General features: G+C 44.8%; 1 protein-coding gene across 1 annotated transcript; it reads right to left on the reverse strand.

Moving 5' to 3' along the window:
* Positions 1-308: 308 nt before the first annotated feature.
* Positions 309-27985, reverse strand: LOC104264557 (pre-mRNA 3'-end-processing factor FIP1). The gene is made up of 16 exons (XM_059824365.1): positions 27892-27985; positions 26973-27012; positions 23894-23978; positions 22494-22600; positions 21389-21447; positions 20219-20329; positions 17599-17729; positions 16694-16818; positions 14942-15047; positions 13300-13498; positions 11303-11329; positions 8718-8775; positions 8112-8167; positions 6532-6730; positions 4404-4562; positions 309-1617 (listed from the first exon to the last, which is right to left on the reverse strand). The coding sequence occupies exons 1-16, from the start codon at positions 27983-27985 to the stop codon at positions 1485-1487; spliced, it is 1689 nt and encodes a 562-aa protein (XP_059680348.1). The 3' UTR covers positions 309-1484.

The following is a 27985-nucleotide window of genomic DNA, read 5'->3' on the forward strand; positions in this document are numbered from 1 at the left end:
CAATTCCAGGCCCTGCCCTTTAACTCTGGTTCAGTGCACACACATTTCCCATCATCTCAAAGCACACGTTTAAAAAGCTACATTAAAAACAAAAAATAAACCAAAAAACCTACTCTTTTTTTCTTCTCCCCCCAGGTTTTACAGTTAATGACTCGTCAAATACACTGCCACAGCACACAGACTGTTATCAGAGTGCTCTACCAGCTCAAGTCTCCAAGGTTGTAAGCTTCACAAGACACTCAGACTTGCAAGATTACAATAAAAAAAAATACACAATGTTTCAGAACCGTATTATTTTAGGGCAAAGATTTAAGACAGTTTTAAATAACAAGTCAAAGTAGTGGAAAATACTTAAAAATGAGACACTTGTGGACCCACACACGAACAGAAGTGCAGTATCCTAAGTACCAGACATACCAAAACCCCTCAGAATTATTTCCCCTGTTCTTCCCACCCAGGAACATCTCTGGTGCCTCCTCCCCAACCAACACTAAGTCCAAACAAACTCTGGAATTTGACTGATTTTATTTTGAGATCTCAGGGGAAGGAATGCATTGCACAGGAGTGTTGGTGATGGCCAAATAAAAATAAGCCAACCCCATGAGGGCAAACTGCTAGATGGGAGTTCATGTTCTCTACTGTGCTAGATTATTCAGCGCAACTCTTAGTTAAAAAAAACAAACCAACAGTTAATCAAAACTAATTAAGGAGAAACTCATGCTCTTGCTATGGGTCTTCCCACTTATAGGTGTAATATACAATAGAACTTTTTGCAACGGATAAATAAAAACCAAAAAAAGCTAGGTTTGAAGTCTTTGCACACCCCGTGTAAAGACACCCGACAGCTTCCCAAAGCTGTCAGACCAAAGCAGGATCTTGTGACCCGCCAGTAAAAGCGGTTCCTCCTCACGTGCTGCCCGGCTGGCCACAGAGAAATCAGAAGACATTTTTGTAGCTATAAAGAAATTTATTTGGGGATGAGACTTTTCACCACTAGAAGCCAGACTCTAAGCTGGCTCTCAGGATCTAAATCACACTTTTCTTTGGACAATAAATTTCAAGTCACACTTACTGTCCTATTTTTCAAAAAGGAATGATGATGACAAAAAATAAACAAAAAACTATTACCTAAATGCGTTAGTTTCAGCTGAAGCCATCTTCCATCAGAAACCATAGGATCTGATACAACAAAGTTCTCCCTAGGGATGTTTATGAGTAGAGTAGCTCAGTGCTTTGTATACTAGTACTGCTGTATAGTCTCGTATAAAAAAAAAAAAAAAAAAGTAGTTAAACTGCATGTGCAGCCTCAGCTCTCAAGCCACTGCCACATGATGCACTGCTCACCCAGAGTCAGCCTCCTCTCCTCCCTTGGAAAAAACAAAATAAAATAAAAAAATAAATCAGAGCCCCGAAACAAAACATCACCAATGCCACGCTGGTTCAAAAGCAGCAAGTTCCTCCCGAGGGCTGACGGTGGGCCTGGGTTACTCCTTGGCATCCTGCTCCTCTCCCTCCTGGGCACCATCTTCACTGGTCTCCTTCTCCTCTTTGCTGCGCTTGTTCTTTTTGTGCTTGTGCCGCCGATGACTCTCCCCCTCCTCGCTCTCGTGTTGCTTGCTGTGGTGGGGAAGAAAGGGCAGAAGAAAGTTACATCAGAGCCTTCATCAGCGCAGCTCTGCCCCGGAAGAGCCCCAAACGCACTGACTCTACGGCATGTCTGGCGACGGAGAGTGCTTTAATCTAGAATAAACAGGAGACAAATCTGCTGAGGGCATCACGGTGCCATTGAAAGGCTTCATCGTGTTTATTTGGGACCATCTGATACCACACGTGGCTGAACCGAGGGCAGGTTATGCAAACCGCTGGAGGTGGTTGCTTCACACCACATGCTGCTTCAGCACACAGTCTAGGCAGGCAGCGTACCAGACAGACTGCTGGCAGAATAATTTTTGAATAGTTTTTATAAGCAACATCTCGGTGTCCTTCCCACTCCTAAGGGAGCTCTAACAATTTTGACACATCTCAAGCTTCAAGGTGAAGCACTGAGGCTGCTGAGAGAAGGAAGAGTCCTAAATCTGAGAGGCGTTTGAAACTTTCACTCCTCTGAACATCTTGGGGAAATCCTGGGACTAGAAGCAAGAAAGGGATCGACGTAGCTAGAGAAACATGGGTTTCCTAACGGGAGGCAGACCCTGTTTCTACTACCGCTTACTCATAAACAACCCGGCACTTCACTAGCTTTGTGCTTTAAAACTCCTCTATCTCCTCGCCCGGAATTATTTTGCAGATGCAGCTGGACAGCTGTGGATGTTTGTACAGGATTTCTGTGACAAACCCCAGGCAGAAGTAACTCTGACTAGGTTGTGCATGCCCCCAAGCCCGGCACCGCTGCCCATGGCCTGCTGCGCTGCGTACGCACAGTGTGCCCGACACGACCCGCGCACACAGAGATCAGCCTCCGTCCCTCATCAGGGAAAGCGGAAGGGCGGGAGCTCTGGTTTTGCCCACTCCAGTTCTTGGCCCCTCCTGGGAGGGGATTTTCTGCTGCTTCTCAAACACGCAATTATTTCTCCTCACAGGTTGAAAACCAAGTGAGGTGTCTAGAGCTGAGCATGGTGTGAAAGTGGCAGAATTAAAACAGAGCACAGGAAAAAGAGGCTTAAATTTATCACCAGAAGATGTCCGGTCACAAAGTACAGACACACAGCTCCACCAGTGGGGACAGAGTCAGATGTAGAGACAAATTCCTACCGCAGCTGGGATACCAGTTCAGCAGCAGACACCTAACTGGCTGAACCACTGAAGCCCCGGCTGAAAAAGCTCCTGGCTTCGAGTAATTTTCTGACTTGTTTAATAAACGGTTTCATAGTCATTAAAAAAGGCTGCTGCCTCTCCCCAACGCACCTTCAGCCACCTTGTGGACAGCCACGCGGCAGTGGCTTATGCTTGAACAACGTGACAGTCCTTTAATATTTAAACAAGCGTCAGCGATTTCCTTCAGACCGGTCAATTTGCAGTAAACTGGAAACTACACGGAAACGCTTTCATCTTCCTGCAAATGCCTTCAACAGGCTCAAATCTCAAATTGCCTCAAGCAGGGACTCCAATATGCACTCGAAGCGGCCTTAAACAAAAAAGGATTCCTCCATTTGCTTTAGCTCACAAACACTTCCCACCCTCCTGCTTCGAGCAAGACAGAGAGCATCCGTGTGTGGTTTAAGGGGCAGAGGAAGTCACCTCATTCCCACCTGCAGCAGCCCAGTTCTGTAAATCAAGCTCTCAAGCAGGTTCTGACACTGCTTTGGTGAATTCCATCCTGCTCATGCAGTCAGGCATCTAACACTAGATTTCAATTCCGAGTAGAGGAAGCTGAGAAATAACCCTTAAAGCTATCAGCTTCTCAGTCTGGTATCAGCTCAGCTTCCATTTGTTTTGTATTCAATTTTCATTATGGTCCTGTCCTCTCCTCCTATCACTTTGTTTCCAACCCTTCAGCAATCAGTCCTTTTTTGAAAACTTACCCATCTCCCTTAGGATGAGAACAGCCTTTTGCCTCCAGTCACTATGTAGGAGTTTTTCTGATACCAATGTCAAAATAAGGGTAGTTACCTACAGAGCTGACATCAATTTCATCTAAAAGAAGGAAACTGAAGCACCAAAAAACCCAGCAAGTCTGCTCAAGTCGTTACCAGGATGTAAACTGACACAGCACCTGAGCATTGCCTCAGACCACAGAGCGGAGCTGTTACTTCGCTAGAAGAATGCTCTTACAGGAAGATCATCTGTAGCAAATACATTTTTTTTTCCCAGAAAAGCTGGGATTTTAGGACAACCTTCTCCACTCCAAAAGTGTTTCATCTTTGTCCAGATCATCATCAACCTCCCTATCAGAAGCACTGGGCACACAGCTCCGATCACGCAGTGCTCGGCCTCCTGCTCCAAGAGGAAACTTCAGATTACAGGCTGAAGAAAGCTCTTCTCTTCAGCACAAGAACATGCAATACTGAAAGCTGGTGCTTCCGTTACGGTTTTGCATTTTACTTTGTGTGTGCTTTCTTAACAGTGGGAGCTGTGCTGTTCTGACGTGATGTTTAACACAGGTTAACCTCTCCTTTGTCAATCAGTGCCGAAATTTTGTTGGCAGCGATTTGACATCCTGCCAGCTGCCTGAGAACTTCCAAACACCAAGGACTCCGCTCCCTGTTCCAGCCAGCTCGGCCTCCTGCCCAGGCAGACGCCTGAGAGCACCTTCTCTGACTGGATGTCACGTCGCAGGACATCAGCAGGTCACGGGAAGCCAGTAGGACCCAGGGCGACAGTTCACTCTGAGAACACCGACCTTCTCGTCTGCAGCTAAGGTGTGCTCCCACCAACAGCCCAGTTCAACCCCAGACAGCTCTTACCGTCTTGAAGACTTATGCTTGCTGCTCTCCTCTTTGTCTCTGTGCCTGCGCTCTCGGTGACGATCCTCTCGCTCCCTGCTGCGGTCTCGACTCCGGCGGTAGTCACGCTCAAAGTCGTAGCTGCGCTCTCGGCTGTAGTAGCGGTATCGTTCATCATCACTTAAGAAGAGAAAGGAGAAGTGAGGCAGAGGAACACACCACTCGCAGACCTGGAAGTCAGGAGCCATGTTTACAGGACTGTAGAACCTCATCCTCACCAACAAAATCTGTCACCTCTTACGCTATCAACAGGCTGAGGTATTTGTGACACTCCTGGAAAAACCTGTAACAATAAGCTGCTGCTGCTGCTGATTGAACCCAATCCCAGTTTCTAACCACAGGGAGATAACTTTCTCCATTTGCCTATTACGTAGCTCACAAGCCCAAGCAGCTGAATGCCATGGCTTTCTCCCGGCCTCTCAAGGCAAAGGCTTTGCAAAATTTGTTCTCTGGATTTGCCAAGGGAGTACCTTAGCAGGAGGCACGTGGCCAGCGTCTCGGGGCTTTCGCCCTCACGATCCTTCTGGAGTATGTCCAAGACATCCAGCTACCCTGTTCAAAAACAACAGAAACATCCTCCTCGCATCATTCGGCCTCCCCTGCTGCTGGATTTTACCTCACAACACTATTGTCCCAGATAACCTGTAATTCTTTTGTGCGAGTTAGACTAAGGGACTATTTTCTTCCCCGTAAGCTCAAAAACTCAAACTGTGAGTACAGCTGACATGGTCTTTCTGCCTACACCTATCTGCTCAAGGCCCCTCACTCAATCCACACATGGGAGTGGGCATGATGTCCCCCAAATTCAGATCCACCCCACACTCCCCTTCCCTCTACATCTCGTAGTCCCTATTCAACTTCTGAAAGCCAAAATCTAAAGGGTTAACAAGTCCCACTGTGGGAAACAACATTCAGGCTCTGAGAGAAGGGACGTTTGAAACATCGTCCTAACACTCATGGAAACAAGCTAGACAAATAAATGTCCAGTATCAATCGCCTGGGAGGGCTCCAAAGGACTCCACTGAGCACGGCTACTTGCCCTGCTTTGGCGAGCATGATCTTAGAGGTCAGCACGCTCGAGAGCGCCCAGAAATGCTAACAACGTGCTCAGGAGTGCTGATCACAGGACTCGGCTGCAGCGTGAATCTGCTCAGGAAGTGTGGGAGTACGAGCTCTTCAAACTGTAGCAAGTTTGTCTTCTGTTCTGTTCCTCCCCCTTCCACCCACAGTGCCCACAAGCTTGTAAGGAGAAAAAAAAAAGGGGGGGGGAAAGGTTAGGAAAACGTTGCCCTATTTGCTCACCCCCTGGGCTGGGAAGTTCCCCAGCAGGCAGCACCCCTCTGGCAGGAATGCGCATTCTGATCATGTTTTGAATGACTATTGGCATTTCTGAGCCTGAAGCCTGCAAAACACTGACGCTGCCTGTGACAGAACAAAAAAGTGATGGGTTCGGAAAGAGTCTTTGCAGCCTGTCCTTCACTTTAGCTCTCTAGATCAACGCCGGGAGCCTGAAAGCCGCCTTTCACAAGTGCTCCCAGCACTGCTGTCTCCTGAGATCACATCAGTTCCCACCAAGGTGGTTGTCTCCAGCACTGCTGGCAGAAACGCCTGGTTAAGGATTTACATTTCACGGCTGACTCCTGGTGAATGGCACTCCTTGCCCCGAAAGCCTCTACAGGAGAGCTGAGCAAAGCACGGGTGGTTTCTCCTTTGATCTGACAGTTGCATTTAGAAGACAAGAAGCAGCAGCTCCTATGGCCAATGTTTCACACTGAGCTGTGAAATACCTAGTAAACAGAGAGGGGCTATTTCATTTACTGGCCTCACACTACAGGTGGGAGAGCAAGCGTAACTGGTTCTGCTGGATTTAAACAAAAAACAGACACAGGAAATCAGCCAGTGACAGCGGCTCCTAGTTTGTCCTCTAGCTATTGATCCAAAGTATCTCTGCCCCAGACATTTCAGAAAATTAAAACTGGTATAATCTATAATCCCATTCCTTGATCAAACACCTTCTTGTGCTCCAGGGCAAGGCCAGAGCTCCCCACTGGGTAGCTGTGAGCAGAAGCTGCAGAAAACCAGCACTCACTTGTTGTATTCACTAGTGGTGGGAGTGCGGTCTCTGTCTCTCTCCCTCTCCCTTTCCCGCTCACGCTCCCTCTCCCTCTCACGCCTCGAGCCGGAGTACTCCCAATGGCTGCTGCTGGAACTGCTTGTGCCTTTGTCCACCGTCGTCACCCAGGGCGTGTGGGATGTGGAGATGGGTGGGTAGCTGATAAAACCTGAATCTGCAACGAGAGAGCAGAATCCTTCTTCATCTGAGGCATTAACAGTATCCTCTCCGGCCCTCCCTTTCCAAAGATATCCTCTGGAGGTACAGCTGAATCCAAGGAGACAACAATGGCCCAGCTCCCTCCTGTCCTCACTCTCCCCTTTTACTTTCAGCAGTTTGCTAAGAACGTGGGAACACCTCTTCCCTGAGGAAGACGCAAGCAAGACCAGATACTTACAGACGTCACTGCAAAATCTCCCCAGCCCCTTACGCAACACACTACTGCAAGGGCTATGTACTCCCCCAGCTCTCGCTCTCTATAGGTCCTGCTATATAGCACATGCTATAAGGTCTCCACTGAGAAAAGTTTCAATCCATCCCTGCCAGACATCCTGGCTTAGAGGGCAAAGGTGCTGCAATGCTGAGGCACCCCTCTCCCGCTGCCCTGGGCTCTGGGCCACCCTTGGAAGGTCTCACTTCTCACCCTTCTCGCCTGAGAGGGCAGCTGGGGAGGGCCAGGGGCACAACCTGTTAATGAAGGGTGCCACCCGATGAGCCCAGAGCCACCAGCGCTTCCCCATCCAGGTGCTGGCCTGCTGGGGCCTGCTCAGCTGGACCAGCGAGCTCATATCCCATCGCAGTACCAGCTGCTGAAAAGCTGCGCGTACGACAGCCCTTGAGGCTCCTCCTTCTCAGGAAGGCCTCACGCTGCCCACTCCTCCAACCTCCAACCGCCTCCTGCGGAGGAGACAGCGCGGTGCTGCCTGCGAGTCCGTCTGCTCAGCGCAGCGCAGCGAGGAGGTGCCGCTGCAGGTGCTGGTCACTAAGGAAATGGGAGAGGACATGGGCATGGCTGGCAGGGCTGCAAGAGGGAAGGAAATCTGCCGAAATTCTGGCACTGCCTCTTCCATTACAGAACAAAAGGAGGTGCCTGCATGTGCCTGTAGGCAAGGAAGATGCTAAACGGAGGGGAGGAGAGCATCCAAAGGCTCAGGGAGGAGATGCCAAGCTGATGGTTGTGCTCCTCCCTGAGAGCGGGAAAAGGAAGAGAGCGTCAGTGAGTGCGAGGAGCAAGTATGTCTGCAAACAAGCACATGTTGCTGAGGCAGGTGGGGAAGCTTCGCTGCTGTCGGGTATCCGCACCGAAAACAGCGATCTGAGGCTTAGCACTCAACTACAAAATTGCACTCACCGTCGCTGCAAAACATTCAGCTTTCCAAACACTTTATGGCACAGTCAAACTCTGCATGTGTGTCTAGTGACTGGGATGGTTTGGGGCGCAAGCAAGACCCTAAAGTTAAAGCAAGCACAATGACCCTCAGCCTAAGAAAAACCCGAACTACCCAGCACCAGAGAAGAGCAATATAAGCAGTTTGACTGTTATCTTCAGCACTCACCTGCAGAGTTGTAGCCAAATGGAGGAGGCTGCCTGTTATTGTAGCTGGCTGGCTGGCTGCGGAGAGAGAAAAGGATGCATGTTACCAACATCAGTGACCCCTTGCAGGTACGTCTGTGCTGCAAGTTTAGCCGATTTTTTCTGAAAAACCCATGGTTTCACTGAATCTCTTTCACTTTGCACCGCAAGCTATCAGAAACGCATACACGTGCGGTTGCTTTGCCGCAGCTTCTGAAACTGCTGTAACTCAATTGCTCGCCTTGCTTTACCCCTCCCTTCTGTAAATCAGGCAGGCTTCCTGGGAAATAACCAGTGCTTACATACTACCTGGAGAATCTTTATAGAAAGCGTCTGGAGAAACATTAACGTGCTATCAACTACTCTGCACTAGACCTAAGCACACGCCTAGATTTTATTGACTCCTGCCAGTGCCACAAACATGACAAATCAAGGTAAACGCACAGAGGATTCCCTACAGATTCTGCTCTCATCCCCACCCTGATCCATGACCAGACTAAGAATTACAAGCACTGATTTTAGACCTATCCTCCACCCTTCCTCACTAGGGAGGAGCTGTGCCGATGGCTCAGCCCAGGTGTGGTCTTACCCATCCAAGGTTGGAATGAGGAGAGCTGGTGGTGGTGCCAGAGGCGGCGGGAACAACCCTAGACACAGAAGCGTACGTCATCACAAAGATGTCACAGCTTGCCACGAGGGAACAAGACTTCATTGCTGTTTACAGTTAAAAGCAGTTAAAGCATCTTTTTACTCTAAATTAAAGGCCCTGTTTGAAATGGAATAATTTTCCTTCAGGGTTGTATCTCCTACCAAAATTGAAACCCTACAGCTGTGTTAGTTCTGTAGGGGTATGGAAAGAAAAATAAAAGAAGAACTACCTTCTATTTTCGCTAATTCATCTCAAACATAAGAATCATTAAGGAGTAAACATTAACCTTACAGTCCTGTGGAAGACAAAAGCCTGGTTCTTGGGATGCAGACACGCTGCAACTACAGCAAAGATTTTATTGCTCCATTGATGAAAATGAGTAACTTTGTCTCTTACAAAGCACGTAACATAGAATTCACCTGATTTTGTTCGTTTATAATGAAAGCCAATTTTCTGAGCACAGATGCATTTAAAAATCATGAGAAGACATATCACCAACGATGCAGAGAGAGTTGTCTGCAAGGTCTGACACTTTAAAAACGGGCTCAATGTCAAACACACGAAGAGTTATTATACAAAATCACAAGGCAGTATCTTCAAGAAAGCAGAATTAGGCAGAAGTTTATGAAGGCCATTTCCAGAAGTGACATAAGCCTTGGAAACCAAAGTCCTCAACCTTGACCAACCTGAAAGTGAGAAGGATGTGCTGACTGCTCTTAAGGGAACTTCTTAAACTTGTCTCCGTAACTATAAGCAACCATTATTTCTATAGGCAGTTACCAATGCCAACAAGAACAGACTAACCACCCACTGGCTTGACTTTGCATAAAAATTCCTCTGTTTATATTATTAAGCAAACAAAAAAAAAGGACCAAACTGTACTGATACAAAGGATAGGAGTCATCTGACTAGCTGCAGTCATTTACACTGAGGCTAACAGCTCCAGGTTCCTTTTCAAGGGAATGGAGATCGAGCCAGCACAGTCAATAAAACCGTGGGACAATTCGTCACCTCTTACCTCGAACACCTAAAATGGGGCAGGAGAACCCCTCCCTAGAAGCATCTCACTGCAAAAAGAGGCAGCCCGAAGTCTCCAGCTTAGCTAGTGGAGATTTACGCTGCAAACAAGTTGGGGGACACGTCTCACTCTTAGATGCTTTCCCTCCCGTCTCCTTTTCCTAAGGTCTTCCAATAAAATGCAATGCCTAGGGCATTCCACCCACACTGGCTCTCACCGAGTGCAAGTACTTCAAAGTACTACTGTTATAAGCACCTAACTCTAATGGTGGCGGACCATTATCGTTATCATAATTAGCAGGTATTCTCCCTCATCTCCCTTTCCGACCCAGTTACCTGAAGTGGAAGTTCTTTGCAACAGCCTGGTCATTTCGTCCACCTCGCTCCTCCCAAACAACTTTAATCTAAATGCACGTGACAAGCAACTGCGCGCTGCAATGTCTACGATCAAGACCAGTTTGCATCCAGTTTCACTACAATATAGTTCTTCTAAACCCAAGCTTACTATGAGCAGGTTCCTTCTACGACAACAATGAAAACCAGCTCTGCAATATTACTGTACATTGAGAGGAGTATGAAAAGTGACATTTTAACAAAAACAGGAATTTTCTCAGTCTGAGGGACAGCCCAGCTACTGTAGGTTTTCCATATTTCCATTTGGGAAGCCCAGGGCAGAGCATGAATACAAAAGCACGGACACAAAAGCTGCGCATCAGGTCCAACGTGTCTGACATACAGTGAGGACAAGCACATCAAGCCCAAAGCGCTCTGAGCGCAGACCTTTTGCAAGTACACGAATCAAGTATACAGTATAACACAGAGGCAGTGGCCTGACTGCATGTACGCGGTCACCACCAGCCTTGGATTTTCAGCCGTATGGCATCTGGTCAGAATTATCGCTCCGAATGGTCTGCTACACAAACAGCTGAATTTGTCTTCCCTGGACTATGCAAAATTTCCAGTAGAAAAAAAAAATTACAGCTAGAGGAAACTCAGTTTTATAGTAGCTCTGAATTAGTGGGGTTCTTAACTTATGCATAAGACTGGTTGTTACATTTCTTTATTAGTATTCACCATCTCTGCTGCACACCAGGGAGCAAAGGCTTCTGATGGAAATGGCATTCATTCTGCACAGTCTCACACTCCAAGTTCCCACACAAAGCACCAATTTGTCACTCAGGCTTTTGCTGTGAAAATGCCACAACAAGAACTAAACCATTTCAAATCTAAGTGGCTTTTGCCATCTGAAGGTCTCCATTCCACTTTCTACATTGGTCTTCAGAGACAAAATCTATAATCTGTATTAAGAAACCCAACAGATTAGGTCCAGAATATAAGATAAGCAGCTGGAGTTCAACGCTGCATTGGAGTTTATTAGCCTTAAATTAACTGCGCTCTAAAATGGGCCTTGGTGTCATCCTGTCTCATGTTACTGAATCCAAACGCTCAGGTAGGGCTATCTGCGTGTTCAGAATCACTGCTGGTAGTAAGAGCAAGTTAACACCTACCTGGAATAGGACCGGGTGGTGGCAGACCTACAGAGATAAACAAGCAAGCAAAACAAGTGAGGACAACAGGTAAAGCACGTCATCTCTGTACCTCAAGCTAAACCTGAAAACACACTTTCGAATAAATTTCACATATTTGAGCAAAGAGACCAGCAGAAAAATTGGTGCTATTAAGCAGTAACTAGCCTACAAACGATATCATTTTCCCGAATTATGATTTCTTTACCTTTATATTGTAATTTTAAATGTTGCTGCTCTCTTACACTAGAGAATTCCTTTTCCAAGTGTCAACAAACAATTGATTTGGCCTTCAGAACAACTGAAGGAGCTGGAGAGGAGAACCTGCTGCAGACACCAGTGTGTCCTTTTGCTTGTTTGTGGTTGGTCGGGTTTTTTTAAACTTTAAAAAAATAAGTCAATCGTAACTACATAGTGAAATCAGACACCCTGGTCAACAAAGAAAAGAACGAGTGAACAATTTATCTTGATTTTGCCAATCGCTTTAATGAAAGGCAGTAGGAAAAGCTATCATGGTCCACCAGCAAGTACTGCAGTAATAACCCTCCTCAGATTAAAAGCCTTGACCATTTTTTTTATTCTGTATCTTCTGCATGTGGAGCCAGTGCAAAAATACAGGAGCAGCTGCATGACATGCTCCTGGTGACTTCTCAGAAGTCTGGGGGCTGCCTGCAGGACCAGGGGAAGCCCAGAGCGTGGCCTTCACTTCAACCTCGATGCGCTAGTTAAGCCAGAAGCAACAGGGGCACAGACATGACTCGCTTTGGGTCAGAAGATGCGCAGACTTAGTAGGAAGTGAAGACAGAAAAATGTGTCTTAGGCCGTGGCCAATATGTCTGTAAGCTTGCATTGAAAAGGGTCAACAGAAAAAGGACCCTATGCATGAGTATGAGTACGTATACTTGGGCTTTTCAGTTGCAAAGTTCTTTGTTCTCTCCACCAGCATTGCCCTATTTTGTCTGGTGGCCAGAAAGAGTATGACTGGCCTCCATGTTGCAGATGGATTAAGAAACTTCATGGAAACTGAGTTATTACATGCACAGAAGAGACAGTGAAACTGTTCTTTAACGTGGTGCGCAAGACAATGAAATAGAAAAAAATTAGAAATTTTACTTCCACTATCTCAATAGGTTTCAGGACTCAGACTGTAACTGCAGAGGCAAAGGGCATTCCTGCAGACACAGGACTTATCTTGACAGTGTCTCCTCAAGCGCCAAGTGCTCTTAGCACAATAAAAACCCATCCGGTTATTGGTAAGAGCACACAAACTTGCCAATGCTGAGGACGGACCACAACCAATGGTCGAGAAACCCATGGTAAAGACCTCATTTATATTATCTGTATTTTGCTTTTAAAATGAAGCACCGCTCTAATGTCTGCACTGGACACTAGACTCTTCTAGGAGCAGTAAGAATCATCCTGCAGTGGCAGCTGGTACAATACAACGCACAGAATCAAACACAGAAAGATACAAATCTTGGCATTTCAAGGCATAAACCAACCAAGAACTGACCTGGATTAGGAGGAAAGTTGGCAATTCTGCAACAGCAGCTCTAACAATTCCAGCATCACCCTCAAAACATTTGGAATCTGTCATAGCCAGACAGGATCCTGAACTAAACAGCCTGATCTGACGCAGGATAGCAATTCCTATGTCCTTAGCTTCCTCCACAGATAAACAGGAACCCATTTCTTTACATTTATCAATAAAGCAAATGGATCGGTAGCACCCAAAGGCTCTCTCAATGGAGGCAAAGCCTTTTTTTTCAAGGAACAGCTGCCATTTTTTAAGTATTCAAGGGCAAATGTTAAATAGGCTGATGGAGACGCTGAACAAAGACTGGCCAGGTCTAAGGACCTGTTACCTGATTACTCAACTGTCCCACAGCTTTTAACGATTAAACCTTTGCCTTGCTCCAAGCCTGGGACATCCTAACTTGCAGCCTCAGACTGCCGTATATTGCTGTGTGAACACATACCTGGAGGATGCAGGGGAGGTGGAACAGAAGTAACTGGTGGAGGAGGGTGGAGGAAGTGTGGTGGAGGTGGCCCAGCGAGCGGGGGAGGCGGTGGGCCTGCTGGTGGTGCAAACGGCTGTTGCTGAGGTGGCTGTTGGGGCTGAGATGGCTGCTGGGGTTGCTGTGGGGGCTGTGGCTTACTTCCGTGGTCTCCAAGGACCTTAGAAGGCAGAGGAACGAGAAAAGAGCATTTTAATCTCTTTGCTCCTGCAGCTAAGACCTCACTGCGCTGGTATGAAGGGAGCACATCACCAAAACAGGCAGCACTGTGATACCTGGAAAGACCAGGCTATGCAATACCCAGGGGATAACGTTTTTTGGGGAGGAAGGAAGGCTGATCAAAGCAATCAGTGTGCTTAGCAAGGTATCGCCTCTTACGCAGAACAGCAGCGAGACTAGATTCTAGCTGTATACACAACTGTGAGAGACAGTTGACATTTCACAGTGGTATGAACACCTTTTGTTCATGGAAACTGCCACTGACACAGGCTTCAGATTAAAAGCTGATGTATTTGAGGGTGACACAGTAGTGCTTCCTTTTTTTTTTTTTTAACCCAGTTTATCTTTCCTGAGGGCAGCAAGAGGCCAAATTCTGCTCTAAATTGTGCCCACGTTGGTCAAAGGAAGACTGGATTCGCATCTGTCTGACAAAAGCAGGTCACGTACTCACTACTGCTGAAGGAATGATCAATATGCAGAGATACCAGAATGACCTGGAAATACAGGTATTAATGCTTGTAAGTGGGAGGAACATCAACCATTTCCCAGCAAATTCTCTCTCTTAGGCAAACTCTTTTTTGGGCTTCTGTTGGCAAAATTTGGAAAGCTGACCACTAAAAGAATAAACAGACCACAAAAACACATATCAAAACAAAACCAGGAACTGCAGCTAGACGGGGGAAAGGTTCCATATTTAGGGTTTTTTTTGGTAAGTTAGGAGTGGTTGGTAGAAGGAAGGTGGTTAAGAGAGAAGAGTTCTTGGCAGACGGTCCTCAAACCCTACACCTTCCTACCAAGAAGCCAGCCAGAACATTACGGTCATACACTGGACATGCAAGATCAGAACTGACTCCAGTTTTAAACCCCAGGCTTTTATTTCTTACAAGGGACAAGATCCAGTAACACAGGCCCACCCTACGTCTGAAGCGTAGGCTGCATCTAATGATGTAGACTAAATGTTACTTCAAAGTAAAAAGAAACACAAGCCCCAAGTAAAAGTCCTCCACTGCAGAACTGGAGATTCCAACTCGACAGTGGAGGGGAAGGGAATAATCCACGTAAGAGCCTCCCAGCTACACACCCCGAGGAATACTTTGGGAGAGCTGATGAGAAAAGGAACTTGAGCCTCACCATTCAGATGGGAAGGCTAGTCTTTAAAGGACAATCCCCAGCTTCTAGCAAGATAAAGCTTTTAACACATAAGTTAATTCAACCTGCAGAAGGGAATGATACATGCATACGTCTCGACGGGGTTGATATGCTACCTACTGCTTTGCAGACAGAAACAGTGACATAGGAGGTCAGGAATGCACAGACATTTGCTCAGGGTTCACTAGAAGTGCAATAAAACCAAAAATTTGTCAAGACTGTGCAAAACATTTACCTGAATTGGGTTTTCCTCAGAGGCATGCTTATCACGACGTCTTCCTTCCACTCTCCTAATTGTGCCTGCCTGGCCACCGATCACATCAATTGTCCCACCCAGCTTCCTGGTACAAAGCAGATGCATCTTTTTAGGCTCAAGGACATTAGAAGGAGCAGTTTTCCCCACTATTAGACAGACTTCTCTCATACATTCTTTTCCACCAGGGAAAAATCTCTAGAGGCAGCGCTCAAACTGGACGAGAGGTGAATGGGAAGTCCTTTTTCACTTTTGAGCAATTTGAGCTCTGCTTGCAGGGGTGAGGTAGGTCTCTCTGAACACCCAGAAACATGATCCAAAGAATCACCACATACGGATGTAATAAGATGGATTGCACACTCTGGTTCAGAGCTGAAATCCTTTACTCACTCTCCAGATTTGAATAATCATTCCCAGATCAGGCCCAGAGAAAGTGGAGAATATTTATCAGGAGAAGCCTTTAACGTTATCAGCCCAGATTTTTCCTGCCTTCTGTCCAGTCTCCCAAGTGTTGCTGATACTACTGAAGTGATTTACAAATTGGATTCTCAGACACTTTCTAGCCCACCTCCCTGGGGCCTGTTTCCATTATAGTAAAAAGTTTTGCCGCTGCCTTCAATGAAATCAAGGCTAGATCCTTGAACAAAAATATACTCATGTAGCTAAGAAACAGTGCTGTCTACACACCAGTGGAAATCAGTCACAGAACCTACAATTTTCCACGTTCTTTTATCTCCATACCCAGGTCACGCTTGGGGGAAGAACATTTTTATAGACTGCAAGTTAAAATGGACAAAAATGCTGTAGAGTTATAATAGCATCAGCTTACTTTGCAGTGGTGCCAATTTTCGAAAAATCTCAGGAGATATGCGTAACAGCTGGAAACAAACCTGCCTGATTTGATGGCACTATGAAGGGGGACAGAAATGCCAGCAAAGTGCTGAAATGCAAACAGACTAAGCGGAGCTTTAAAGCTTATACTTGAAGCTTATAGTTGGTTCTCTCTCAGACAAAGCAGAAAGTTGGAATGCAGGACTGATTTCGGCAGGACAGGTGTGCAAAAGATGTCATGTGAATAAAGCAATAGAAATACCCAGATCCCAAAGTTCTGGCTCTTCTTCACAGCTTTGTTTTTCTGAAGCTTTTAACAAAAAACCATCAACCTCATAAGGTCAAAGTGATTTTCCCAGCAGAAGCTGCCAATCAAAATGACTCAATTGTTTTGCTTTGTCCAGCCTCTCTCTCACTGGAGAAAATAACTAATTAGCATGCAACAAGCAGCGTGGCATACAGGTTCAGAAACCAATAGCTCCTCTTATCAGCTGCCAAACATGTAATCCACTTCAGGAGGCAAAGATTAACATCGTGGGAGTAAGAATAAGCCAAGTAAGCACAACCAGCCAGCAAGGTAAGCCCTCAAAGCGGAGGTATTTGCCTTGTTTTTTCTACTCCCAGAGATGTGGCCCTTCAGCTGGGATATAGGTTTCCCTCCCTGTGCAGCCCTACAGTGAGGATCTCACCAAGAAGAGGGAAATGGGTAGGTAGGGGTTGCAAAACCCTCAGGAGAGTACTGCTGAAGACAACAGTTAATGACTGACCACAGTAGCTTCCTGTAAAGTTTAAACGCTTCTTCTCTTTCAGGCTTGAGGAGATTCAGATACGGCCCAGGTGGATCCCAGCCACCCCCATGAAGAACACAGCGCACCCAGGCTTTATGTCTGCATCATCTCTTACCTGTTAGGAGGAGGCCCAGCCTTCATGCGTCCTCCCACCAGAGCCAAGAAGTCTGTTTTGAATTCTGTTTTGATGATGTTGTTTTCCACTTCTTTTTCAGCATTTCCTGTTCTTCCTTGCTGAACCTATGGAAGGCAATATATAACACACGGGTTTAATGCCCTTACTTTCAACTGAATGTAGCATCAAGAGACTAACCCTCAGCAAAGGAAAAGAGCTCCCTTGAGGAACAATCCCAGGGCTCTTGCAAACAAGAAACCTATTCTTCAATCACGGCGGCAGACACTTCTGTAAACTAGTTGGCTATTCCAGCCTCAGCCTGCTGTCCACTATCTCCTGTTAGAAGTCCAAAAGTTTAACAATCTCATATCCTTTTTCATGTAGTTCTTAAGTAAAAACTGGAAATAGTAATACTTGCTGTATTGACTCTTTGGCTGAAGTTCTGATTAAGACCTGTTGGCCACCTGATGGACTTCTGCAAAGGTTGATGGCCAAAGCAGCCTCCAAACACAAAAGGCAGCCACACAACTGTAACGGTCAACAGCAACAAGCAAAACAGCCATGGATGCCCAGCTCCCCTCTCTACACCTCCCACATCCACAGGGTCTTCCAACCACACATCCCTATAGCTGGGTAGCCTCAAAGTCAACTGGAAATTCACTCAAGTCTTGCTACTGTAGTGGTTCAAACCTGCCAAGCAGCTGGAACTGTTCGTTCCATAGAGAAAAGATTTTTAGCAGAGAGATTTAATCTTTAAAGATACATTTTTGCATTTCCCATCACTGAGAGGAACACAGGACAGATAGGTATTAAGGTATCTTCTGCTCTTATACTCTCATTGCTGTGATTACAAAAACAAGCCCCAGTTTTATTGTAGCCATAAGCAGGAGTAACACGTCACCTACCGTGATCTTATTTTCAGTGCTGATTGGAGGAGCAGGATCCAGTCCAAGCTGAAGCCGTCGCTGCTTTTCACAATAAGCTTTCCACGTTTCTTCATTGAATCCATAATTAAAGTAATCGGAAAGATCAGCACCTGACAAAGGCAGAAGTTAACCCAGGGATTCTAGCAGATTTGCATTCTCAAATTGTCCTTTAACTGCTTAAATGAAGAGTTAAGAAAACAAAAATCTTTTAGAGAGCACAGCTTACTCTCCATTTCATTCTGTTAGAAAGCTGCCGCGTGCCACAGCAGAGATGGCTGCATCTTTCGGTGGGAGGGGGACTACAGCCTGAACAGCCAACACGTTCTGCTCCTGACCATCATTGCCTTTGCTGCTTTGAGCAGAGATTCTGGGACTCACACATTTTGTGAAACAGGGCTAAAGTGGAAGCTTTTTATTGATAAGTCTCAGACTACACAAGTAATTACAGTTCGGTCATGATCCTAACTATAGCCCTCCAAGATTGTTATCTTACTTTGACAGTCTTCTGTGAAATGTGCCAATTCAGCATGAGCACGTCTGAGTGAGAGAGGTGGCCACAAACTGCGTGCCAAGAAAACGTAGATGCAGAGGGACAAACATAGTTGCAACTAGCTCTGTAAGGCACACCTCACAACAGGAAGCATTACAAAGCATCTCCCAGCCCTGCTGAGGTGACCCTCAAACATCCTCCTCACAAAGGCATTCCTAGACAGACCAATTCTAAAACAAGGAGCTGATATATAAGGGCTAAGCAAAACACTTTGACCGTGCTGAGCTTGGATCTATACAGCGAGGTTAAGTTTATCTTCTAGGTAGGCCGCTCTTCCTGTTGTACCACCCAAACATGCAAATTTCGCCAACACAGGCTCAGCAACATGACATTTACATATCTATTTTATCAGCCTATATTTCAGCCCTCTATCAGTTCTTCCACACCATATTTCTTCTTCTTCTCCCTCACTTAAAGAGATACCAACATGCTGAACAATTAACTGTAAAGGATATAAACCTGAAAGGCCGTTGAGCAAGAAGCTACTTGCCATCTAAAATAAACTTACAGGCCACACCTCTGCAGACATCTTCCCTCTATTTGTACTTCAACACTGTTTTAGGGCTAGCTGGCTTCATTTTGGTCCAGGGATGTCAGCATGACCACAGTGATTTCCATGCTTTATCTCTGAACTTCACTTCATTGTTTTCCTTCTAACTTATTTTCTTCCTAGCCCCCTCTTTCTCACTTCACAATCGATGGGAAATCCCCTGCAGAAGAAAGGCTACATTTCTATTATGTCTGTACGAGCTACTACTCATCACAGAGTGCTTTAGTGCTGGTTTGATACGTCACAGAATCACTAAGGTTGGAAAAGACCTGTAAGATCATCAAAAGTCCAACCATCAACTAACACCACCATGCCCACTAAACCATGTCCCACAATGCCTTGTCCACACGTTCCTTGAACAACGTCTATGTAGTTATTAGCACTTCACATACTCTGATGCCCTTCATACCAAAAACACAATACAGACAACCTTATAAAAGCACTACTTGCTCAGCATAGCAATCTTTCTGAAAGATAAATAAAGTACAAGGGCTGGTGGGGAGAAGAATTACTTCTGAGAAGAGGCAAGTGGATTTTTTGCTTCAGTTAACATTTCATCATAGCACGTTTTATGAGTAGCACAGCAAAAAATTTGGATCTCTTTGGTTCCTCCATTTACTTTTGTATCAAATTCAGATGAAACCCAGAAGTTTATTTGTAGCATCCTACAGTTGCCATGCAAGAGTCGCTTCCGAGTAGAAATCTCCCTAATACTAATCAGGAAGACAATAAAGACCATGTACATATTAAAACCTGCTGTGCAAAGTACTATTTGTCTGGACACAGTCTATATACTATTGTCCAAAAGCAGAGGGGACTGCTCACTCACAGTTATGGACCTAGGGGCAGAATCTAGCAAAGAATTAGGCAATGCAGCTTTTCTAAAAGAAAAATCTTAGCCTGTCTTGTCAGAGTAGACAGTCTTTTCCTTCCTTTTATTAACCAATTGTTTGCAGCAGGAGAATTCAACACAAAAAGATGGCCCTCCTATCATGACATGTGCTCACATGGTAATTCCCACCATTGCTGCCCTCTGCAAAGGGTACTTTCCTGCAGAAGTGTGGCCATCCCCAGGACCCAAATGAGAAGGGTGCACGGGGAATAAGCAAGCTGCTGCACATGAAGAGAAGACCACGCATCATCAACAGCCGAATCTTGATCCTACTCAACTGACTTTAAGGCCAACAAACATTATTGTATTGATATCCATGCAATATTTTCTGGAACGAGGGAATTAATAAAACAGAACATTAAAAAAATAGTTGTTCCTTTTAGGGAAGTTAAATTAATAGAGTAAATACAACCCAATTTTAGGTAGAAGCATGGCTTGATCAATCAGTAAATGTCACTGTCTAGACAGGCATCAGAGGCTGAGCAATACGCATCGTTCCGACTTCCCTGTTCCCTGGCAACAATAAATGGCCAGAAAGTACATGTGAAATTAGAGAGACAACTAAAACTGCAGAGAATATTTACCACAAGGAACTGTGAGGCCCCACCTGGTTTCCTCCACGGTTTGTCTTCAAATGAATCTAAATCCACTTCTATAACAGGCAATCCATTTATATTCCCTGCGGCATCTAAGTCAATACCTTTGGGCTGCAACTTGGCTTTGGAGAGAGAGAAACCGTTACTACTTTTAATGCAATGCCTTTAATCCACTAATTTGCTGAGCAAATTACTCCAGTCAAAAATAAAGCACTACTGTGAATTCATTGCTGGCTTTATAGCATGTAGGTAACCACAATCAGCTTTTTAATAAAAATTACTTCAGTTACTTTATAAATAAGTAGCCAGGGTATATGGCACTTGCAGTTGAACAGCAGAGAGGCAAATTCAACCCAGATTGGTACTACAGACAAACAGAATAAATTATTAGAGCATGCATGAAATTTACACCAAATAAAAAAAAAAATTATTTTTCTCCCCAGGCAAAATATTTATTTTTCCCTCCCAATATACACGTTTTCTCATAACAAGAGACTTTTTCAGGATCAGTCTCAAGTGGACCGTGTACTAACTGGAGTCAGCAAAAATCTGTTGGGTACATAATCTTCAAGGGGAATTTGTTCTTATTTTCTCAATCAGAAGATAAGTCATTTGCATCAAGAAATTAATGGAAGGAGGTATATTAAGCCCATGAAAGGACAGTCTCATACACGAGGAAGGACAGAATCCAAGTCTCAATATACAGTATAAACTAAACTGAATGGTGGGGAACATTTCATCTGCAGAAATATGCATAGCTGATACTCAAGGCCAGAGTGCTTCTTTTAGTATCTTACACTGCAAGTAGCTCAGTATACTGACCACAGAGTTAAAGTTCTTCTCCAGGCAATTTAGAATGTTTGGACCCAGTGCAACAACACAGTTTAGAAATAGTCTGGATTTTTACTGTAAAATTAATAATCAATGTATTTTTTTTCTAGTTTAAACAGAATTATCATCAGCTTGTTCCGAGATGGGCAATTAAATCATTCCATTGCACACTGGATCCTCAGACTGTCCTAGGAGCACTTATCTTTAGGAAATGCACTTACTAGTCCTAGTTTAAATAAGATGCACTAATTTCATATCCTTCCAAACAGAGACCAAGATTTGCAGCTGCTCCAGCTGCCAGTGCCAGATAAGTGAAATACTGCAAAAGGTGAAGGATAAAACAACAATACCTGAAGCAGATGCTCCATAGCCTCTACCCGTTTTTAAGTTCAGATTCATAGGAGTTCCCCTATATGGAAAAGAATCACTACATTGGTATTTGAACAAATTACTTGGTTGAAGGTTTTCATGCAACATGCATTCAACCCCTGACATCCTTTAGAAGATGCTTAGTTCACCTGAGTTTACTCATGTCTCCCTACGACTTTTAGTACTAAGTCTCAACACCTTAAAAGTGAGATTCATCTGCCGCATCAGTTTCTCTAACCCTACAGACACCCAGCAAACATACTGACCAACAACAGAACACAAGGGGATTGTCTTGAACATGAGGGGCAAGGTTATTTCCAAGAGTGGCAGTTACCATTCTGCCCAGGAATGTACTTAGTATTTAAACGGAACTGAACAACATGGAAATCATAGTTGCACATAGATCACAGAATTAGGAGAAAAAGGTAGAAGGAGATTTCGAAAAGGATATCTGCCAAATCTAGTGAGCTGTTAACGGATGGAGCACTGCTATTCAGAGTAATCCATCAGAGTGAAACCACCTCTACAACAAGAGACGGAAATTATCCATAAAGTGGAAAAATTAGAATATGCTGCAAAGCACATGTAAGTCATTTCCTTAAGAGGAAGGCTGCTAGCAGCAAGCAAAAATGCTGTCTTATTATTTTTATTCAATGCAAATTAGGTAGAATTTTAAGTCAGTGACATAATTTCCTGGTTTGCAAATCCAGCCTCACCATTTCTGAATCATGAAAAAAATCAGACAGCTGAAAAATATCCATACAGACTTTGGTTCCTGAAGTTTTCACAGATGACGAGTTACATGTAACTTCCCACCTCTGACTTTGCCCGATGAAGCATAGTAATTATTTGGTTAATTTTCCAACAGCAAACCCATGAATTATCATTCCTATTTTATAGATGGATTCTCCAACAAGCCATTGCAGGACAGAGCTGCCCATCAGTTTCTAATCCCATTCCAGTGTTCTAGCCATTACTCCCACGTCTCCCAGAAGACAGATCAACTCTCATCCCCACTTTCAATCCTGATCAATGCGCTAGAGCTACCTCAGATCAAAAATTGACACCATAATCAGCAATACGTACATGTACGATGGTGCTCCTGTTTTAATGTTGCCAATAGTAACTTTCACGTCATCATCATCACTGTCGCTATCGCTGTCATCTTCATCATCTTCACCACTTGGAAGGGCCTAGCAACAAGAAAAGCACACAGGAGCTCATTAATACATAAAACTGATAAATTCCCTGGGATAGTAAGCCAAATCTTACAAAGCTTGTATGACGAAGGACTATTAGAAAGAATGATTCTGATATAAAGACGTAACTTCCTACTGCACTCCCAGGCTATACAAAGTTGCCTCTGGAGGCAAAAACCAGAGAAGTAACCAGTCTTCAGCATAAATGGACAGGTACCCACAAAGAAACTGCTATGTCCTTTGAAGAAGTGACCCTACATGACAATCAGGACAAGATTTCTGGAGGTGGGAAAGGTTTAGCTCAGTTCTAAGAATTTCATCATGTCCCACCGTTCCTCTCCCCTACTCTTTTTGAAAGAGCTAGGGCTTTTCTGACACATCTCCCTTACAGGTCCATGGTTAAAGTATACAGTCACAAATAAAAATCACCCAAATCACCCAGCTTCACCTAAGAACCTTGGAGCAAATATTCTCTCACCACAACTTTTGTGGTAGGAAGCTCCTGAGTAGCTCGGCGTGGCTTATTTAACACATTCAGTCCCCAAGTCACTTAACTTTACATAAGAACTTTACAGCTGCCGATTTGACTCCAGTGCAGCACCACTGCTGGGGCACAAAAGCAAAGGAAATCTTCCAGATATCCAGCAGTGCAGTTTTACAAGATGCATGAGCTGAATTAACACCTCACCACTACAAAAGACAATGAGGAAGGTGTTCCTAACCCTCCCTCCTTTTCCACAGCACACGGGCTTGTCAGAACTCTGCATGAGCCCTCTTGACATACCACAGCAGCAGAAAATAAACCCATCAAAAAGACTAGAGGAAGAGAGGGTGGAGAAGCAAGCCTCCTACTCTTTCAGCATGGAGCCACTAGATTGCAGTCGAAGAGGTCTGAGCTTGAATCAAAACTGATTCCCAGCACTTTGGGCTTCCTATCCCAGTGTTTCCCATATTTTACTGACCCTCGAGAAGTCACACTAAATATCGAGCTGGAGGTAACATCACGTTCTGCTTTTCCTGCCAAACTGCAGCATCAGAGGCCCTCACCTGCCTCTTCAGTGGGCAGAAGCAATACTTAGATCAGGGTTCACTACCCACTACACATGGTAGGCTGAGAAGAGAAGCCTGTTGCTGTAGTTAGCATTGGGAATTGACCGTCAGTACACTCCTACAGTACAAATGTAACGTACTAGGCAGCACCAGCATCTTTACGCTTACATCTTTTTATCCACGAGTATTGAGAAGCACAAAAATAACTATGTCTACCATTTGCAGTGGAACACATACATGTTGCGACATCTCTCGGTCTTCATTGCTGACAGGCCGATTCTCCTGAGGAGCATCTTGCAAAGGATGAGAAGATTCTGCATGTCTAGTAAACGTGACAGATAAAAGAAAGTCGACAATCCCAATCTAGAAGTTCACCTATAAACATTTCTAAAACATTCATCCAGATGACTTTCATATAATGGCTTTATTCATGTAGTGTGTTTATTCTGCTGGCAGTTAGCTCAACTATACAACAAAAAATTAATCATCCTTGCTTGGCTTTGCTTTTGTTGGAAAGAATCAGTTTAGTGCTTCCAAAGAGCACCTGACGGATAGCATGGCTATCCAGCCAAACACCACTTAACAGCTAATATGTAAGTGGCAACTATAATAGCTTTCAGCTTTGGTTCAACACAAGCACAACTGATAGGAATACGACTATAGTAAGCAAAACTTCACCTCGTCCTTAAGGATGCTAATAATTATACGTATATTTAATAAGCAGCAAGGGCATCTGTCCCATAGAAATTAAGGAAAAAGTGATTTTAGTGTTTCTACAAATAGCTTACATTAATGAGGAGGTAAAATTCAGAGAAGAAGAGACAAATAATTATCCATCCAATCTTCTCATTCATTACAAATTAGTCCTAAAGCAGCAATGGTCAGGTTCAGATCTACCTCCAATTAAAGAGTTCGTACCAATGTTAACACTGTTTATTGCATTAGCCAAGCAAGAAAGTCAAATTGGTATACACGTGCTAGAAAAGAGTATGCTAAGTGTTAGAAAGCTAAAATACAAAGACCTTTTTTCTCTAATGTCATAAGTAAAACCTAGCAGAACTTCAGAATAATTCTGGCTTTTCATAAGAGACAATTAGAATAGCCCAGGAAACCCAATTCTCCACCAGTACTTTGTGGAGACGTTGCTGTTAATTTAAAACCCCATGTTGGATAAGCAGCACACACAAGATTATCTTCAAAAAGAAACATAGGTAACACCTAACAGAATCCAAACACTGGTCAGATTAAAGCCATTTCAGAGGCAGCAGGAAAGGAGACACCAAACAAGTAAGCCAAAAGATCACGCTAACGCAACTCAGAAAGCAGTTACTGAGCATAGAAAAAAGAACAAAGAAGAACAATTTGAGCAGTTACCGAAGCTCCCGTATTAGAAAAGCCCCATATACAAAGAAATTCAACAATCAAGCCAAGATCAAAAAGGGTTGAAGCTTCAGCAGCTACCCAAGGAAGCACAGGTCCCATTTTCGCCAAGTTCCTGAGCTGACAGCTGAAGAGGCTTTAAGTTATAAAAAGCAGCCAAGATGTCTAAGGGAAAATCAGCCTCTAAAAGTATTTCTAAGTTGCAGACATAGGCTGTTACATAAGGACCAGAAAATCTCAGATGGCTCCAAAACCTTTTGCTTTTTGTTTGCCAAGTCCAAGAAATCTGTAACATTGACCTCAACCCGAGAATTTTCTTAAGAATCCAAGATGACTGAATTAAGGAAGAGTGACAAGTATTACCTTCAGCTTCAAGTCACATGAAGTATCTGTGGGTGTGCATTAAAATTTATGAATCGGAGTTCAAACAAACATTTGCTAAGTAACAGTCTTTCCCTAACCTGTTTGCTTCCCAGGAATGAACAATCTGACAGGTCCACGGCCATCATCTGCACGCAAAAAAACGTTGCAGCTATTTAATTTCCCCAGAATGGCAACATAACCCTGTGCGCTGCTGACGGAACAGCATCCTGCGCAGACTGCTGGTATTTAATGCATCCTTTAGGCTAAGGAATGTTAATGGATACTGCATCCTGCACTACACTGATTTCTGCTTCATGGGTAGAGACAGATACTCTAGACAAGCCAGCAATGTACCCCTGGCGCTGCAGCCGTCGACAACATAGCAGACAAAGAGTCATTTTTTTAAAAAAACACCCCACAGCTCTTCATTTAGGAAGATTCTCATTGTGCAACAAAGAGAAGGAAAAAAACCAAAAAGAGGGGGAAAAAAAAAAAACGAAAAAAAAAGGAGAGCTAGCATGACCACTAATACTTTCCCTCACGCATCTTGCGGTTACTGGAGACAGTTGCTGGAAATGCAGATTTTTACTCCTGCTTGTAAAGTAAAATTACATTCAGATGAAAGTGACGAGGAACAACAGATTTATGCAAGTTAGCAGTAAATTTCTATCTAAACTAAAAGTTATTCCTTCTCATAAAGCTCATTTGATACTTTTAGGTAACAATTTACCAAGTCTGCCTAAAACTTGTTTTTGAACAAGTTCTCATACTCCCTAAGCAGAGGATACTTACTACAGAAGTGGGATAGTATCCATGACAATCTCAGAAATTTCAGATACTGAATTGACAATGACATTAAAGGACAATAAATATTAAACTGAACTTTTGTAGGTGCTGAGCTCACAGAAGTCCAGTGAAGATCAAGACTTCTGAAAACCATGCATCATTTAAAAACGGCAAGTGGATGATATTTTTGCTGAGAAAACTCTGCTGGTGCAAAACGCCCCGATACAAATATAGGGGAGTTACGATCAAGGACAGACAATATTTTCCGTACATAGAAAGCAAAACTGATCATTCAGTTGTCCCCAACACTTTTATCTGAGAGTCTTACCCAAACCACATGCATTTCATAGATCTCATAATTTGCTGATTCGATCACATCAAGATTTTCACCTAGGCTCAAGGTTTTTAGCTTTCCCAGGCTAACACACAGGTCACAGTTTTAGCAATGCCAGGCCAGCACAAAGGCCAATCCTCGAGGCGCCATTTTTGCCAGAGAATTAAATTGGAAAACAGCTCTGATTTAAAACTAATCGGGGAGGGGGGGAAAAAGGATTCAAAGTTAGTTTTAAGTCAAACCAGTTGACTGATCCAGTTCACCTTCCAGATCCATAAATGCTGTGCCAGCCCAAGCGTGGCGGCTGGGGATGACCCCACGGGATGGGAAAAGGATAGGCTGCTGTTCCTGGCAACAGCGCTGGTCTAAAGCGTTCACGAAGCTACGCTTAACATGGCTTGATCGTCCTTGCAGCATGTATTGTTATAATGAATAAAGAGTCTTCGGACTCACCCAGAAATTGGTCCATCTTCTTGCTTACCAGTGGTGTCGTCTGCAAAAACGATAATAATAAAAAAAAAAGAAAATTACCCAAGTGAAAGAAAAAAAGCTAAATTTAAGCACAAAATGCATCACAGCTACAGAAATACCTAGTAGTGCCAAGGCACTGTAACCCCAATGTTCTCTTTTCAACAAAGTTCAACTAGAAATGGAGCAACTAAAAAAAAAAACAACAAACAACCAAAACCTATCTGCAGAAGTGAATTCTCACACCACTGACACAGAACAAAATCCAAAATACATATGCAAAGTCTAAGAGGAGAAGGAGTAAAGGCAAACATCACATAAGGAACCGAAGTCAGCTGTGAAGGTCTTTATGGAGACTTTTAACATGCCAGGGAAGAAGAAACATAGAAGCATTCAGCTGGAAAGTCTGTGAGGAGGACAAAGGCGTTTGAATGAAGTCCTACACTTTCTCCTAGACCCACACCCGCCCCCAGTCCCGTCAGCCCGGAGGTTCACCTGCATCAATCGGGTTAGTAAGGTTTGGACGATTAGGAAACCGAAATTGTAACAAAGCATCGCGTTAACCTCTTCGCATCACGGTGTTATTGTTAAAAGGACAATAACACCCCCCCCACCCCCCAAAAAAAAGCAGTTAAAGCGCCTGCCCCCGAGGGGGGAGCGCGGTCGGGGGGCTGCCGGCCCCCTCCCTCCGGCATCCGGGCAGAGGCGTGCCGCCCGGCGGGAGCCACCCCCGGCCCCGGCACACCGCGGGCAGGTGCGGACACCCCCTCCCAGCCCGGGGGCGGCCCCTAAGGCGGGGTCGGGGGAGCTGCCGGGGGCGGCCGGCTGCCGTGCGCTGCCCCCCACCCCCGCGGCGCGGCCCGGGGCGAGGCCTGGCTGCGCGGCCGGGGGCGGCGGTACCTACCCCCGTAGAGCCAGTGCTCCTCGTCCTCCTCCGCCTCCAGCGGCGCCGCGCCCGGCACGGCGCCAGCCGCCGGCGGCTCCAGCTCGGTGGCCAT

The sequence above is a fragment of the Gavia stellata genome, chromosome 14, assembly GCF_030936135.1.
Source record: "Gavia stellata isolate bGavSte3 chromosome 14, bGavSte3.hap2, whole genome shotgun sequence".
Taxonomy (NCBI): Eukaryota; Metazoa; Chordata; class Aves; order Gaviiformes; family Gaviidae; genus Gavia; species Gavia stellata.